We start from the raw sequence: 13,389 nt of genomic DNA on the forward strand, positions 1-13,389 counted from the left end.
CTTATAATTATGATAATACATCATTTTATTTGAAGAAAAATACTTATCCGTCACATTTCTAAATTACATAATAAATAATCAAGATCTGTAAAAAGTAATTATTTCTTTAACTGTGGAAGAACCTTGTACACAAATCATCAAAATCATTGACATTCAATCAGGATGAAAAATCCGACACCACAAAGAAAATACATTAATATAATAAATATATTAATATATTCTGGTACAGAGAAAATTCTACTTTTTAAAAAATCTTCAGAATGAAAAATATGCTTCTGTATAAAAATTAAACACTTTAAAGACCCTTTTATAAAGATCACTAATAAAATAAGCAATATTTAAGGATTTTAATGATGCTATAAGCTGTAAGACAAGCAACTCCACCAATGATTGAACGTGGATAGTATTTCCATATCTATTATTGTGTAAAAATATGATTACCAACTAAATATTGATTTTACAAATATTACATGCACTATAATTACTTTTTCCCCCTTTTTGAAAAGATAACAATCAAATGAAAATATTCATGATAAAATATTTACCTGGAATGGGCTTTTTATTCAAACGTCGATTTCTGCTCCAATTTACTAACCAATTTAGAAGTTTCTTAGCATTACTTTTATCTCCTTGCTGTCCAATTACCTGTTTTAAACTAGTTGGTTTATATTTATCAACCCACATGGATTTTGGGACATCAGAATTCGGTTCTTCTTTAATCCGAACAATTGGCCTTTTCTGAAAAAATACAAATTAAGTTAACAAACATCCCAGACTAAGAAGTTATATATCATACAAATAGCATTTCAATTAGAAAAAATACTTTTTAAAGCTTTAAAAAAATTCTTTAATTTCAATACCTGTAGTATGTTTAATAAATATACAAATTGAGGTCATATAAATTTATTTTATAAAATTTAGGGGCATCAATCAGGGCAGGGGAGGAATTCTTTTTTTAAACAATACAATTTACTATATCTCTATTTTTCAAAGCATTCTTAGAAGGCCTCAGAAGTCAATCTCTTTAATTTTATTAATATTTCCAAGTTTTATTGTCTCCATATTATTCGAATGCTGCTACTAAGAGTCCTGCTTTCAGCTGTATGCTAGTCTCAATGGCTATCCTGCTTACATAGGAAATAGGACTAGGATTACCTTCTTCCTATTAATGAGGTTCCAAATAGGAAGTAGAAAGCATATTCCTGGGTCACTGCTAAAATCTCTAAGATTTTTCCAAACAATAATCTAATATAAAATTACTGAGCACTAAAAAAAGGGTTGCCACTCAAACCTGGGAAAAAAATGTCCTGTGTTTTCCCTAGACGTATGTTGATGATACCAAGAAATGTGTGAATAGCACTCAAGTGCTTGTTAAAATGCAATATCATTTTCAGAAGTGCAAAAAGCAATAAAAGGAAGCAATAATTTAACATCATTCGAAATAATAGCATATTAAAAGAAGTTTTATATCAAATATAGAAAAAACAATTTCTGTTTATTCAATGCCTAGAATTTAACAATACAAAATTTGTATATGGGGTATATAACCATAACTTTAATTTAAGTTTAATAACTGAATTACTTATTAAATGAATTCCCATCAAGTACTGTAAATAATATTAGTAAAATAATTTTTTTTAAAGAAAACCAGTAAATTTCAAGTTTACTAATCGAGATTAAACAAATGCTACATATTGTAATGTTTCGGATGATTTTATGGATTGGATGGACACTAATTAAAATAAATAATTATAACTATCACAGTAATGAAATAGAAACAATTCTGTCTTCAATAGTCTACAACAAATTAAATAATTCATAAATCCAAGACACTATGTGGTAAATTAGCTTTGATTCTCAATCAAGTTTAGTAGCAATTTAGCAGCAATAGCATGCCAACTTTACCCAAAAAAAATTCAATGGCAATTCCTCTTTCTTAACAGTTGTAGCTTGTTTTTTATATATGTTTGGAAAACTGCTGAATTAAAAAAAAAAGTGTAAAATCTTTGCAACATTAAGTTACTCTATATATTTATACCGATATTGGTCACCAAACTGCCAAAACCCTCCTAAGAAGTCAAAATAATATCACCTTTTAGAATTCATAACAATATATATATGCATCAAAATAGAGCTGTAAATTAACGATAATACATTTGATTTACAAAAGGAAACACATTATTACATTAGTTAAAAAAAAAAAAAAAATTACTTCTGGAGCAGAATCTATCTTCTTTTCCACTTTCTCTTCTTTTATATCTGGAGCAGCATCTAGTAAAAAGCTATCATCAATATCCATTTCAAATTCATCTTCCAAATCTATTCCTTTCTTGGATTTTTCACTTATTGATGAATCCAATTTATCTGATTCAATTTCCTTTTTAATAGGCTTGGCTTTCTTGGGAGGACCTTTTCCAGGTAGAGTCCGTATTAAATCTAACAAACCATCTTCATCCAATTGCTGGGTACCCAATTTTTCAGCCTTAAAAAAATTATGACATGAGAAAGGAAAATAATAAATGATAATAAAATCAACTAAAACTTGGCTTCATTACTAAATAAGTAAGTATATTAAATAAATATTCAGGGAATTTAGATATTTTGAAGCTGATGCAAATAAAATAAAAAAATGAATCAAACAAAACTGAGTGTCATTAATATTTTTTTAAGTAGGAATTTCAAGGACGGACTAAAGAAATACTCTACTATTAAAATATTCAAAATGGAAATGTTCAAATCAGAAAAATTTTATTATATAACTTAAAACAGATTGTCTAAATTTTTCTCCATTGTTGATCTATTAATACATTAAAAAGCTACCATAATCCCAGAATAAGATATCAAATTAGAAAAACTCAATAAAATTTTCTAATCAAGATTTTTTTTTTTTTTTTTACTCCTTGCTTACAAATTATGAGTTTGGAAGAAAAAAGATAATATAAAAATTTTTCCAATTCTGTTTTCTGAATTATACTATTTTCGGTAGTGCCCCACTATTTAAGAAATCAATGCTTATTTTTACTGCAATAAATCATCTGCTAAAATGTATCTTTCATAGTATTCAAATTGATTCAATCAATATTTGATAAGAATACATGTTATTTAGAAACTTATTCTAACCTAAAGGATTATCTCCTTTAAAAAAAAAAAAAAACATAAGCAGAATGATTCTTCATAATAAAAACAATTTTATAAAGTGAATCATCTTTTACAGAATTCAAAACATTAAAATTTTTTTTTGCCATTTCAAACTTTAAAGTCTAATTTTACTTGCAATGTATACTAAACATATACCCCCTCCCCCATCTCTTAACACAGTATGTTCTGTAAATAATCTGTTTAAAAATACACATTTGGTTTTGTTAAAAATAAACAAATTAATCAATTTAAACGATGCATGAGCAAAAAAAATATGATATACAGTAGACTCCCGATTATCCGCGGTGCGGATTATCCGCGCCTGACGCACAAAGTTTTTTTTTACTGATTTTTTCAAAAAGGTGCAGTTTTACAGTTATGTTTTGTAATTACATCATACATTACATTATTAAAACAATACATATGTATTAATTTTTCTGTGTATCCTTGACGCCTCTCGTAAATACAAAGCACTTTTCTGTTTTCATTAACAAAATGCATTTTAGGTTATTTTTGAGGGATATACTAAAATATTAAGCGTTAGTTAAACATTTCCTGCTGTTTATTTTACGTTTTATTGTACATGAAACGATTTTTCAAAGTTGGAATGACTGTTTTCTTTTTTGCTATACCCGTTTTTAGCTTTTTTCGGATTATCCGCGATTTTTGTTATCCGCGGCGGCCGCGCCACCCAATTCCGCGGATAAGCGGGAGTGTACTGTATATATATATATATGTATTAAAAGGAAAAAAATTTAACACTCTTTGAGTTCTGAAGTTTTTTTCTTTATGAATAAGGATCAAATGGATAATTCAATCAATGAAAACATATGAATTGAATACTTCACTAACAATTATAATACATGGATATAGAAATTAGCATTATTATGAAAGATGATGGCAGTACTTTTTGTATATGAAACAGTTCATAAGGTTACAGAGTAGGATTTGGCTTTTATACAAATGTAATCATCAAATTATACTTATGATTTTATCTTGATGAAATTTTATTTAAAAGTAATTTAAATAAATCCAGAGTTTAAAAATGCAAAAAAACATCAGAATCCCAATAAATAAATTTTATTTCATTTTCCTTTCCAACTATGACAATACAGCAGAAAGAATAATATCTCGATAAACAAAATAATATATAAAAGTTAAATATTTTTCAACATTTAGCAGTTCTGAACAGTTTTAATTAAAAAATTATCACAATATGTAAACATGCTTAGATATATATAAACATTACAAATATAAACCAAATATTTAAAAGTAAAATTAAAATATTAGGATAAACAGTAACTAACTTTATCAAGTTTGCTTGCTCCAGCATCTCTACCAATGACAATGTATTTAGTATTTTTAGATAAAGTTGTCATAACTTTTCCACCATACTTCTCTATGAGAGCTTTGGCATCATCTCTTTCCAATGATTCAAGTACACCAGTAATGATAAATGTAAGTCCAGCCAAGCAATCTTCTTCGCCCTAGAAGATAATTTTAATTTTTGTAGATGGTGATACACATGTGATTCATTTTAGTTACCATTTCTTTTGAATAACCTCTCTTTAATGCTACTTATTTTTTAACAACTAATGTACTTGAATTGTGTGAATTTTAATTTTTCTTATGACTCTTAAAAACGAATGATTGTAATTTACACTAGTTCTTGATATAAAACTGTCTAACTAATTTGCATCTATTAAATGAGAAAATAACTGCAGTTTTTCTTGTTCTGAAAACTTTAGACATGCTAGAGCAGTTCTAATGGCCACTTTTCACTATTTCATAGCTTCTTATAATATGTGCAACTTTTCAATCATGACCACTGCGGCATTAACTCAAATTACGACTAAGGATTTTAATGTATACATTAATTGATTTCAATAATATGTTGAAAATAAACTGATTTCAAGATTTAAATGATTGCCATTTCTTTGAAAACGACTATTATATATAAAAGATTCACTATAAACACTTTAAGCAGAAAATAATCAAATGGTTATACATGGAATAATTTAGAGCGTAATTTATATAACAATTTAAGAAATCAATTTCAGTGAACATGCCATTTGTATACAAGCAAGGAACATGCCTCACAACATCTTTATTAAAGTCTTTTTAGAACTACAGATACACACAAAACAAAATATTCAAAAAGCCAATATGTGTTGGCAAAACATGACAAAAAAATTTGATAGACAATAGAGAGAAAAATCTTTTTTCTCAGATTGCATGCAAAAGTGGGACTAAGAATATATTATTCTCATCAATTAAATTTACCAATTTTTAAAAAAACATTTATGCTTTTTATTCCAAATGGCAAATGTTTCAATTTGAAATACAATATAAAGAAGTTTTGCATTAAAGCAACCTAATTAAATATAGAAAATGCAATTAAAGAAGATAAAAAATGTTGATAAGCAATAGAAAACTAAATGAGAATTCTTTAAAATTGACAAATTTATGAATAACAAGATCAAGTATTTAATTTTTTTTTTTGAAATTTTCAATAGATTCAAAAAGATTTACAATAAATCTATAAACATAATAGAAAATTCCAAAAATTTTCACAGAATTTAAGAATTATGGCATAATGAAATAACAATAAATTGGGTTAAAAAAAGGGAACAGAATTTATGGTAAACTCCTTATTGATCAGCAAACTGGGTTACAGTCCTCTTCTAGCATGCATGTAAATGAATAGTAATGGAAATGCTTTAAAAATAATTACTGTACAGTAGATGCCCTTGTATCAAAAACACATCAAATCTAGGAACAATCCATTTAAAAAGCAGTTAGAATAAATTTTTCTAAACTATTTTTTTAAAGACAGTTGTAGAATAAGTCAACAAGAAAATAATCTTATTTCGAGAAAGGCATTTTAAAATATATAAGAAGGAGTGATAAGTATTAAGAGTGAATCAAGCATTAATAGAATATAAAAAGGAATGATGGAAATAGCTAAAATAATAAGGATAAAAAAAATATATGCTGCAAATTTTAAATAATATAAACTCACTGAAATAATAAAAATTTAAATATTTATAATTTCGAAGATATTGAGAAGTTCTATCTTTGAACTTTGAAAAGTTTTTTTGTAAAAGTAAACATTATAGCTCTTATTACAATAAGTATGATTTAAATAAGCAAATCATGTAAGAAATTAATAATTCAATTCTTATGAATAAATCACAAATAGGCATAGCTTTATTAACATATTCTATACAGAATAATGTATATTTAGATAATTAAAATGAAAAAAAAATACAATACTTCAGGAATTTCTTTTGATCCAAGAGCTTTAGGGCCTTCTCTGTGCAAGTAACTGGCATAATTAGCACTTCCTGTTCTGGGTTTCTTAGTAGTAGTAGGTTTTTCCTCTTTAACTTCAATCTAATTAAATGAAAGAATATCCAGTTATAAGCACAGTCTTTTAATGAATTGAATTATTTTAAAATTAAATACTCTCAAAACACTTACAACTTTAGGAGCAGGTTTTTCAGTTTTTGGTGTAATTTCCATTTTTGTCAAACTTTCAGTTTTTGATTTCTTTTTAGTTACAGGTTTTTCTACAATAAAAATAACTTTTATTAATAAACTTATTTATATTTATTACAAAAAATTAATTTGTAACCACTAACTACACAATTGACAAAACTTTTTTTAAGAATTAGATATCTAACTTATATTAAATATTTAATACACAATATATAAAGCATTACTAGATTCATATTTCCTTATTTTAAATATGAAGACACAAATTTGAAATCTGATTACAGAAAATAAATTTAAAGCTTTCATTTTTATTTTATGTTTGTGTTATTTTTATAAGCATTATTGCAAAATGAAAATAAATCACTATTAGATATACAACAAGACCTTTTATTTCTTTAAGTTTAATACCCTTGACAAAATTCTCCACATAAATTCATTATTCTTATCAATCTTAAGAGAATCTAGCTATCATGCAAAGTAATTGAAAAACTAAAAGAATTTTTAATAGCTTCTCCATTTATTTAAATTTAGTCTGTACAGAAAAATCGACATAATGTTTCTTGCACAAAAATCCCCTTTAGATTATATCTTTAATATAATTTTTTAATCTCAGATTTGAAAATGGAGTAATAAATCTATTATTTAACAATAAAATATTTGAGTAACCTAAAAATAAAATTTTAAAAAATCCACAAAATCTGTTAGCCATAAATCTTAAAATTTTATCAGCAGATCCTATTTTGGGGACAGTATATATATTTTTTGCATAATTATGGTTGTAACTAATACTAAGAAATAATATAGGCAAACTAAATGTATTTGAAAACTCTACTGAAATAAAAAACAAGAATTTTAGAAATTATACAAAATTATATTGTCATAAGTAAGTGTATTTCAGTAACAATATTAGGTATTCTTGAGGAAGTTACATTAAAAAATGTAGAGTGCATAGATAAGAAAACCACTTAAAGAATAAGAAAATTTAAGAATATTTTGACCTTTCATAAAACAAAAATTATAAGTTATATACTGAGAATAATAAAAATTCATTGAAATCAAAAGTTGTATGAATATGTAAATAAAATAAGTTAAAAAAAAACCTCCCAATTAAAAAGAAACTTTATGTGCAAAAACTTCCTAATTTAAAATTCTCAAAAATTAAATAATACATACCATGTTTAATTTGCTTTGGAGATGTCTTTTCATCTTTTATAATGGGAGCATCCTTTTCTTTTCCCTTACTGTCTTTACCTTTATTATCTAAACTTGGCTCTTTCTGTCCATTAAGTTTTTTATCCTGGAATTTTTATCACTTTCATTATAAGTTATAAACATATATATAAGAAATAAAACTCCATGAAAATGAACTTATTACTACTGTCATGTTTTATTATCAGCTTTTTTCTCTCCAAAATACCAGAAGTTTTAATAAAATTTCAGGTTAAAAAATATTTAACCTTTTAATTTTTAATTTGCTGTCAGCCATAGCAGCAATGCAATTCTTTTTCAGCTTTAATTAAAAGTCAAAGAAGTAAAGTCAACAATGCATTTATTTATGACAGTACAATGTCAGATTCATGGATTTTGAAATGAGAAGATAATCTTTTTTATTATTTACAACTCTAAAATTGAAATATAGCCTTCACTTTTTTGACAATAAAACAAATATACTAGTAAAAATTAATAGGAAGTAAGATCATCTAAAGCTAATTTAGTTTTAGCAAATTAAAAATTTATTTTAAGATGATCACAAGTCAAAATTTAGGTTAAATAAAAGCATCTATAGAAGTTTTATCATTAGTAAATCTTGCAGTTTATTCCAGGCAAATCCAAAGAAACGGAAATGAGCAGATTTTAGATTATTATTTGCTGAAAAGAATTTTAATGGGCACTTAATTTATATATACAATTAATTAATATGAGCAATCCATCAGAAAATGAAATCTGTGATATACTATTGACCAATAAACAGAAAATTACATACATAAATTAGTATCTATTAAATAGCATTAAAATTATATAATTTTTGTTTTAGATGATTAAGCAAATTTCTTTAGAGCATTCTCCACTTTCTACTCCACTTACCATTACAGCTCCTGTATATTAAAATGCCACATTGAACAAATTAAAGACTGTAATTTTCATCTAGAAATATTACATTTTCTTATGTGCTACTTGCATATTAATGTTGATCATTAATTATTTATCCAAAATACTATTACAGTGCATATAATGTAAAACCGCTGCAAAAATTAAGTATTTTTAAGCACCTGAACCCTAAAAATTAAGCACTTTTGTTTAAATACTTATATGTAAACAGTGTATTTTTTAAGCATAGGTTTTTTTTCTTTCTATTTTATAATAATACATTACATAGGTTCCAATGAAAAATCATTTTAAAAATTAATTTGAAATGCTTATTATTCACATTTTAATATCTATTTCTGTATTTGCACAATGCCTTTCATTGTAAAATTATGCTTTTTTTAATTTTGGCCAAAACATTAAAAAAAAAAAAAAAAAAAACCTATAAATAACCAAAAAATTAAATCAACTTTTATAAGATTAACAATAAAGATCTGTGATCTTTTTCAACATTTATTAAAATTAATATGTTACTAATTCTTTCAGATAGATAAAACATTTCTGAAAATGCCGGAATTGATGCAGAAGTATAGCATGATTGAAAATTTTGTATTTGATTTTATATAGTCAACCACAAATGAAATTCAACATGACTGGGATGGCAAGAGCAAATTTCTTCCTGCTCGAACTCATTCTATTTAGTAATTTTCTTTGCAATCTTGTAAAACTAAGACCTAAAATAATCCTATGGCTATCAAAGTACAAATGGCAAAACTGCCATGAAATTGATGATAGAAGAATGCCATGTTCTAAATGAATTTCTTTTAGATAATTTTTTAATAAAAAATAATAGCAGCATTCCCAAATGATCAGACTAAATAGAAATTGTCAAATCGTCTATATAAATAATATAATCAAGTGTTTTGGCAATTAATCCCTGACATGTGATGGAAAGTATACGAAAAGCTAATTTGTTTTTGGACGCAAGCTTCTTAATTGATTAAAACAAAAATTTAACTCAAAACTACACTTTCAATCTCAAAATTACATACCAAACTTGATATTTAAGGCAATCCATTTTTAAGTTATTGCGTTTACACGTTTCTGAAAGAACAGACTGAGAGACGATGAACCCCTTAAAGATTTGCCTCAACGCTCTCTTTGTTTTACAGTTATCATGAAAACGTATATTCGAACAGCCGGACAGATAAACAGTTGTTCTTTAAACAGACGTTGCTCAATCTGCAAATTTGGTGTAAAGGCCATATACCAAATTTCATCAGTTTAACTGAAAGTTTTTTATGTTATCTTTCTCATAGAGAGACAAACATTTCTGAAAATAAATTTTTTGAATTCAAAGAGGTTTGAAATGTGGAGATTTGTCAAAAACTCGAATATTTCTCTATATTCCATACACGATAAAGTAAAAATGCAAATAGAGCCTTTTTTTAAAAAGTATTTATTTTTAAGGAGCACGAGACAACATAACGCCTTGCTTCAAAATTTAACAAAACTCATAAAATGAATTTTATTCAATGAACCTTAAAATTTTCAAAGTTTAAATAAAAGCAAAGAAAGCATTTTTCTTTCTTTTATCTCAATTTTAACACCCTCAGAATAAAGTGATTCAATGAAGCAATGATATTATTTTGTTTTACATTGTAATAACCATCAGGAATGGTCTCCCAAAAACCTCATGTAGTCTAATAAACTTGTCATGCCAGAGAATGTCTTACATGGCATTGCCATACAATAGTTATGAAATATTAACTTTTGGCATGAATTTAACATTACTACTGATTCTATTATGCCATCCTAGGTGAGTTATTTGGCGATTAATCCCTGGCATGCGCTAATGGCATCCAAAATCGAATTTGTGTTTTCGATATATTTTTCTCATGTTTAGAACAAAGATATGACACAAAGCTGCACTAGTAGTCATATGCAATTTGATATATTTAAGTCATTTCGTTTTTGTGTTATCGAGTTTACATGTTTCTTATAATACAGACCAGCAGACAGTCAAACCATGGTTGGATTTGGCTCAAAATCTGATATGTGCCTACGCAATAGATGTTAAATCTGTGTACTGAGTTTAATTTGTTTAATCTTAGTTTGTAAAGAGTTTAATTCGTCTCTTTGTTTTGTAATTATTGTGCTAAATAATATTCGAACAGATTTTACTCAAAATTTGATGTAAAGGATGTTTACTAAATTTCAACCATTTAGCTCAAAGCGTTTTTTGAGTTATCTTTGTTACAGACAGATGAGCAAACGTACCTTTTCCAAAAATGTATTTTTCGAACTCGGGGAGGTCTAAAATGTGGAGATTTGTCAGAATCTCGAGTTCAAATTTTTTTGCGATTACTATATTTTCTATAAACTACATATATGTATAAACTGTACCCAAAACTAATTTTTCAAAAATTATTAAAAGAAAAAAATTCATTTATTCAAACACAATTTTTATCAATTGAAAAACTATTTTTGTAACTTTTAAAACAGCATTAAAATTATTTTTGCACGATTATATGCTTTGATGTTATGATGAAAATACGTTAAAACCCTATTTTTATTTTTTTAATTAAACTTCGAATTAAGAGTTTGTGAAATCCCTTCTTAGTGTGCTTCTAATGCTCCTCAAAACAACTTCCCAAATTTCATGCTTCTAACTTCAAGGATCACTGAAAATTTAAAGCTTCAAGTTAAAAATGTATCATACTAGATTTGACACAATTGACTATCCTAATTACATACTGCAATTCATTACAATTCAATGTAGTGCAGTTGAATACCTGTAACATGTCGTTCAAGTGATTGCTCCAAAGCGACATATTAATGAGAATGATGATAGAATATATAAGTGTTTTTAGAACAGCTTTTCTCATGTTCAATATATCTTCTTGACACACCAAATTCATCTTTCAGTTTCCTTATTTTATGCTAATCAGATCAATTTACATATTCTTCTTTAATGACACATTAAAGTTTAAATACATACTTACCAGGTAGAACTAAAAAATCCATCAGCATCTAAAACATTAAAAATTGAAGTACGTTTCTCAACTCGCATAAAGTAGGACACAGTACATATTTCCTAGTGCCCTTTCAGGATAACTATTCAAGTATTTTAATAACTTGCAATGTAAATTGTTGGAGAAAAAGGGAGCAAGAAAAGAAAAAGAATCATTAAGCGTTATTTTAATATTTACAGGAACAACTGGATTCTTTCTTTGAATTCTTCCCTTCCGTTTGCTTTTTTGGTATACTGGTAAACAAGCCTTTATGATCATGAATTTGAATTATCATAATCAACTCGTGAGGGGGAAAAGACAAAACGAAAATCTTCGTTCTTCATGAGAAAATTAAGCACTTCTTAAGGACCTTTTCTCAAAATTAAGTACTTTTAAGGTGCTTAAAAATGGTTTTTGAATTTAAGCACTTTTTATGATGCTACATACCCTGTATTATATTGGCGCACAAAATTTTGAAAATTCTTGAAATAACAGTGTATGCTTTTAAAAGCGCGACAAAGATAACTGAAGATTATGCTTAAATTTATTGTTTGTAAATGCATCATATAGTTAAAAATTTAAATTTAGTAATTCAAATAATGTGTTTGAATATGTTTGGTAACAAGCAATTAAATAACTTAAGATGATTATGACACTTTCTCAATTGTGCATTTTTTTCTTTTATTCCTCTAGCATTCTTCAAGATTTGCATTTCTTCTCTATATTTTTGGATAAAAAAGCATAATGTTCTAATAAATAAAGCATTTCAAACTGTAATAATTAATAATGTGTGTATACATTAATAAGAAATAAGAATCAATATAAAATTTTACATTTATTTTCTTTAAATAAAACGTATCTTTCGGAAAAGTTATTGTATCATAGTAAAATTATTAATTACAACATACAAGAAGAAATTCCTTAAATTTTTATAAAAATTATTTACTTACCTTAACAGGCTTTGAAGATGATTGAGCCAAAGTGGCTTGAAAATCTTCATCATCATCATGAATATTTTCTTCTTTTATTTTCTAAAAGAAGACTTTTTTTTAAAAAAGAATAGTACTTTCTAATGATTAATTATCAACTAAGTTATTCTGAACTTTGAGATCAACAAAGAAAATATATAAAACAACAGAATAGAAAAAGTTTTTAATAAAAAGTAGACAAATAAATTAAGTAATAATAATAAAAAAGTATGTAAAAATTTATAAAAAGAAAAAACAGAATTTACATTAAAAAACAAACAGACTTTGATGAAATAATTTTGTGATATCACAAAATTTTTTAATTGAAACATTTCAAGTAAAAGAGCACTTTTTTAATTCCTTCATCCCATAATAAAAGTTGGAAACATGTACCATATATATATCAGATAACAAATAAATTTATGAATAAACTCAACTTTTTCTCATTCGAATTTCTTTAGAAACAAATTTTGATTGCAACTGCATATTTTATTAACTTAATTACTTCTTCAGAAGTGAGAAATTCCTCATTTTAGCATCTTCTAAAGTTAGCTTCACAGAAAAGACAGGTGAAAAACAAGTCACTGGAGTGATTGCTTATATAGAAATTGCAATTTTATTTTGCTATATACATATATATATGTAAGCATTATTTTTGAAGCAAAGTCTTGGCCGAAGACATAGAA

General features: G+C 26.0%; 1 protein-coding gene across 1 annotated transcript in view; it reads right to left on the reverse strand.

The window, feature by feature from the left end:
- Nucleotides 1-13,389, reverse strand: part of LOC129966149 (replication factor C subunit 1-like) — a 28,983-nt gene that overhangs the window by 11,330 nt on the left and 4,264 nt on the right. The window contains exons 6-12 of the mRNA XM_056080541.1: nt 12,686-12,766; nt 7,810-7,933; nt 6,622-6,710; nt 6,415-6,534; nt 4,446-4,625; nt 2,213-2,482; nt 546-738 (exon numbers count right to left, since the gene is read on the reverse strand). Coding sequence (XP_055936516.1) covers nt 546-738; nt 2,213-2,482; nt 4,446-4,625; nt 6,415-6,534; nt 6,622-6,710; nt 7,810-7,933; nt 12,686-12,766 — 1,057 coding nt within the window. The remainder of the gene's footprint in view (nt 1-545; nt 739-2,212; nt 2,483-4,445; nt 4,626-6,414; nt 6,535-6,621; nt 6,711-7,809; nt 7,934-12,685; nt 12,767-13,389) is intronic.

Source organism: Argiope bruennichi, chromosome 4 (genome assembly GCF_947563725.1).
Source record: "Argiope bruennichi chromosome 4, qqArgBrue1.1, whole genome shotgun sequence".
In the NCBI taxonomy this organism is placed as follows: domain Eukaryota; kingdom Metazoa; phylum Arthropoda; class Arachnida; order Araneae; family Araneidae; genus Argiope; species Argiope bruennichi.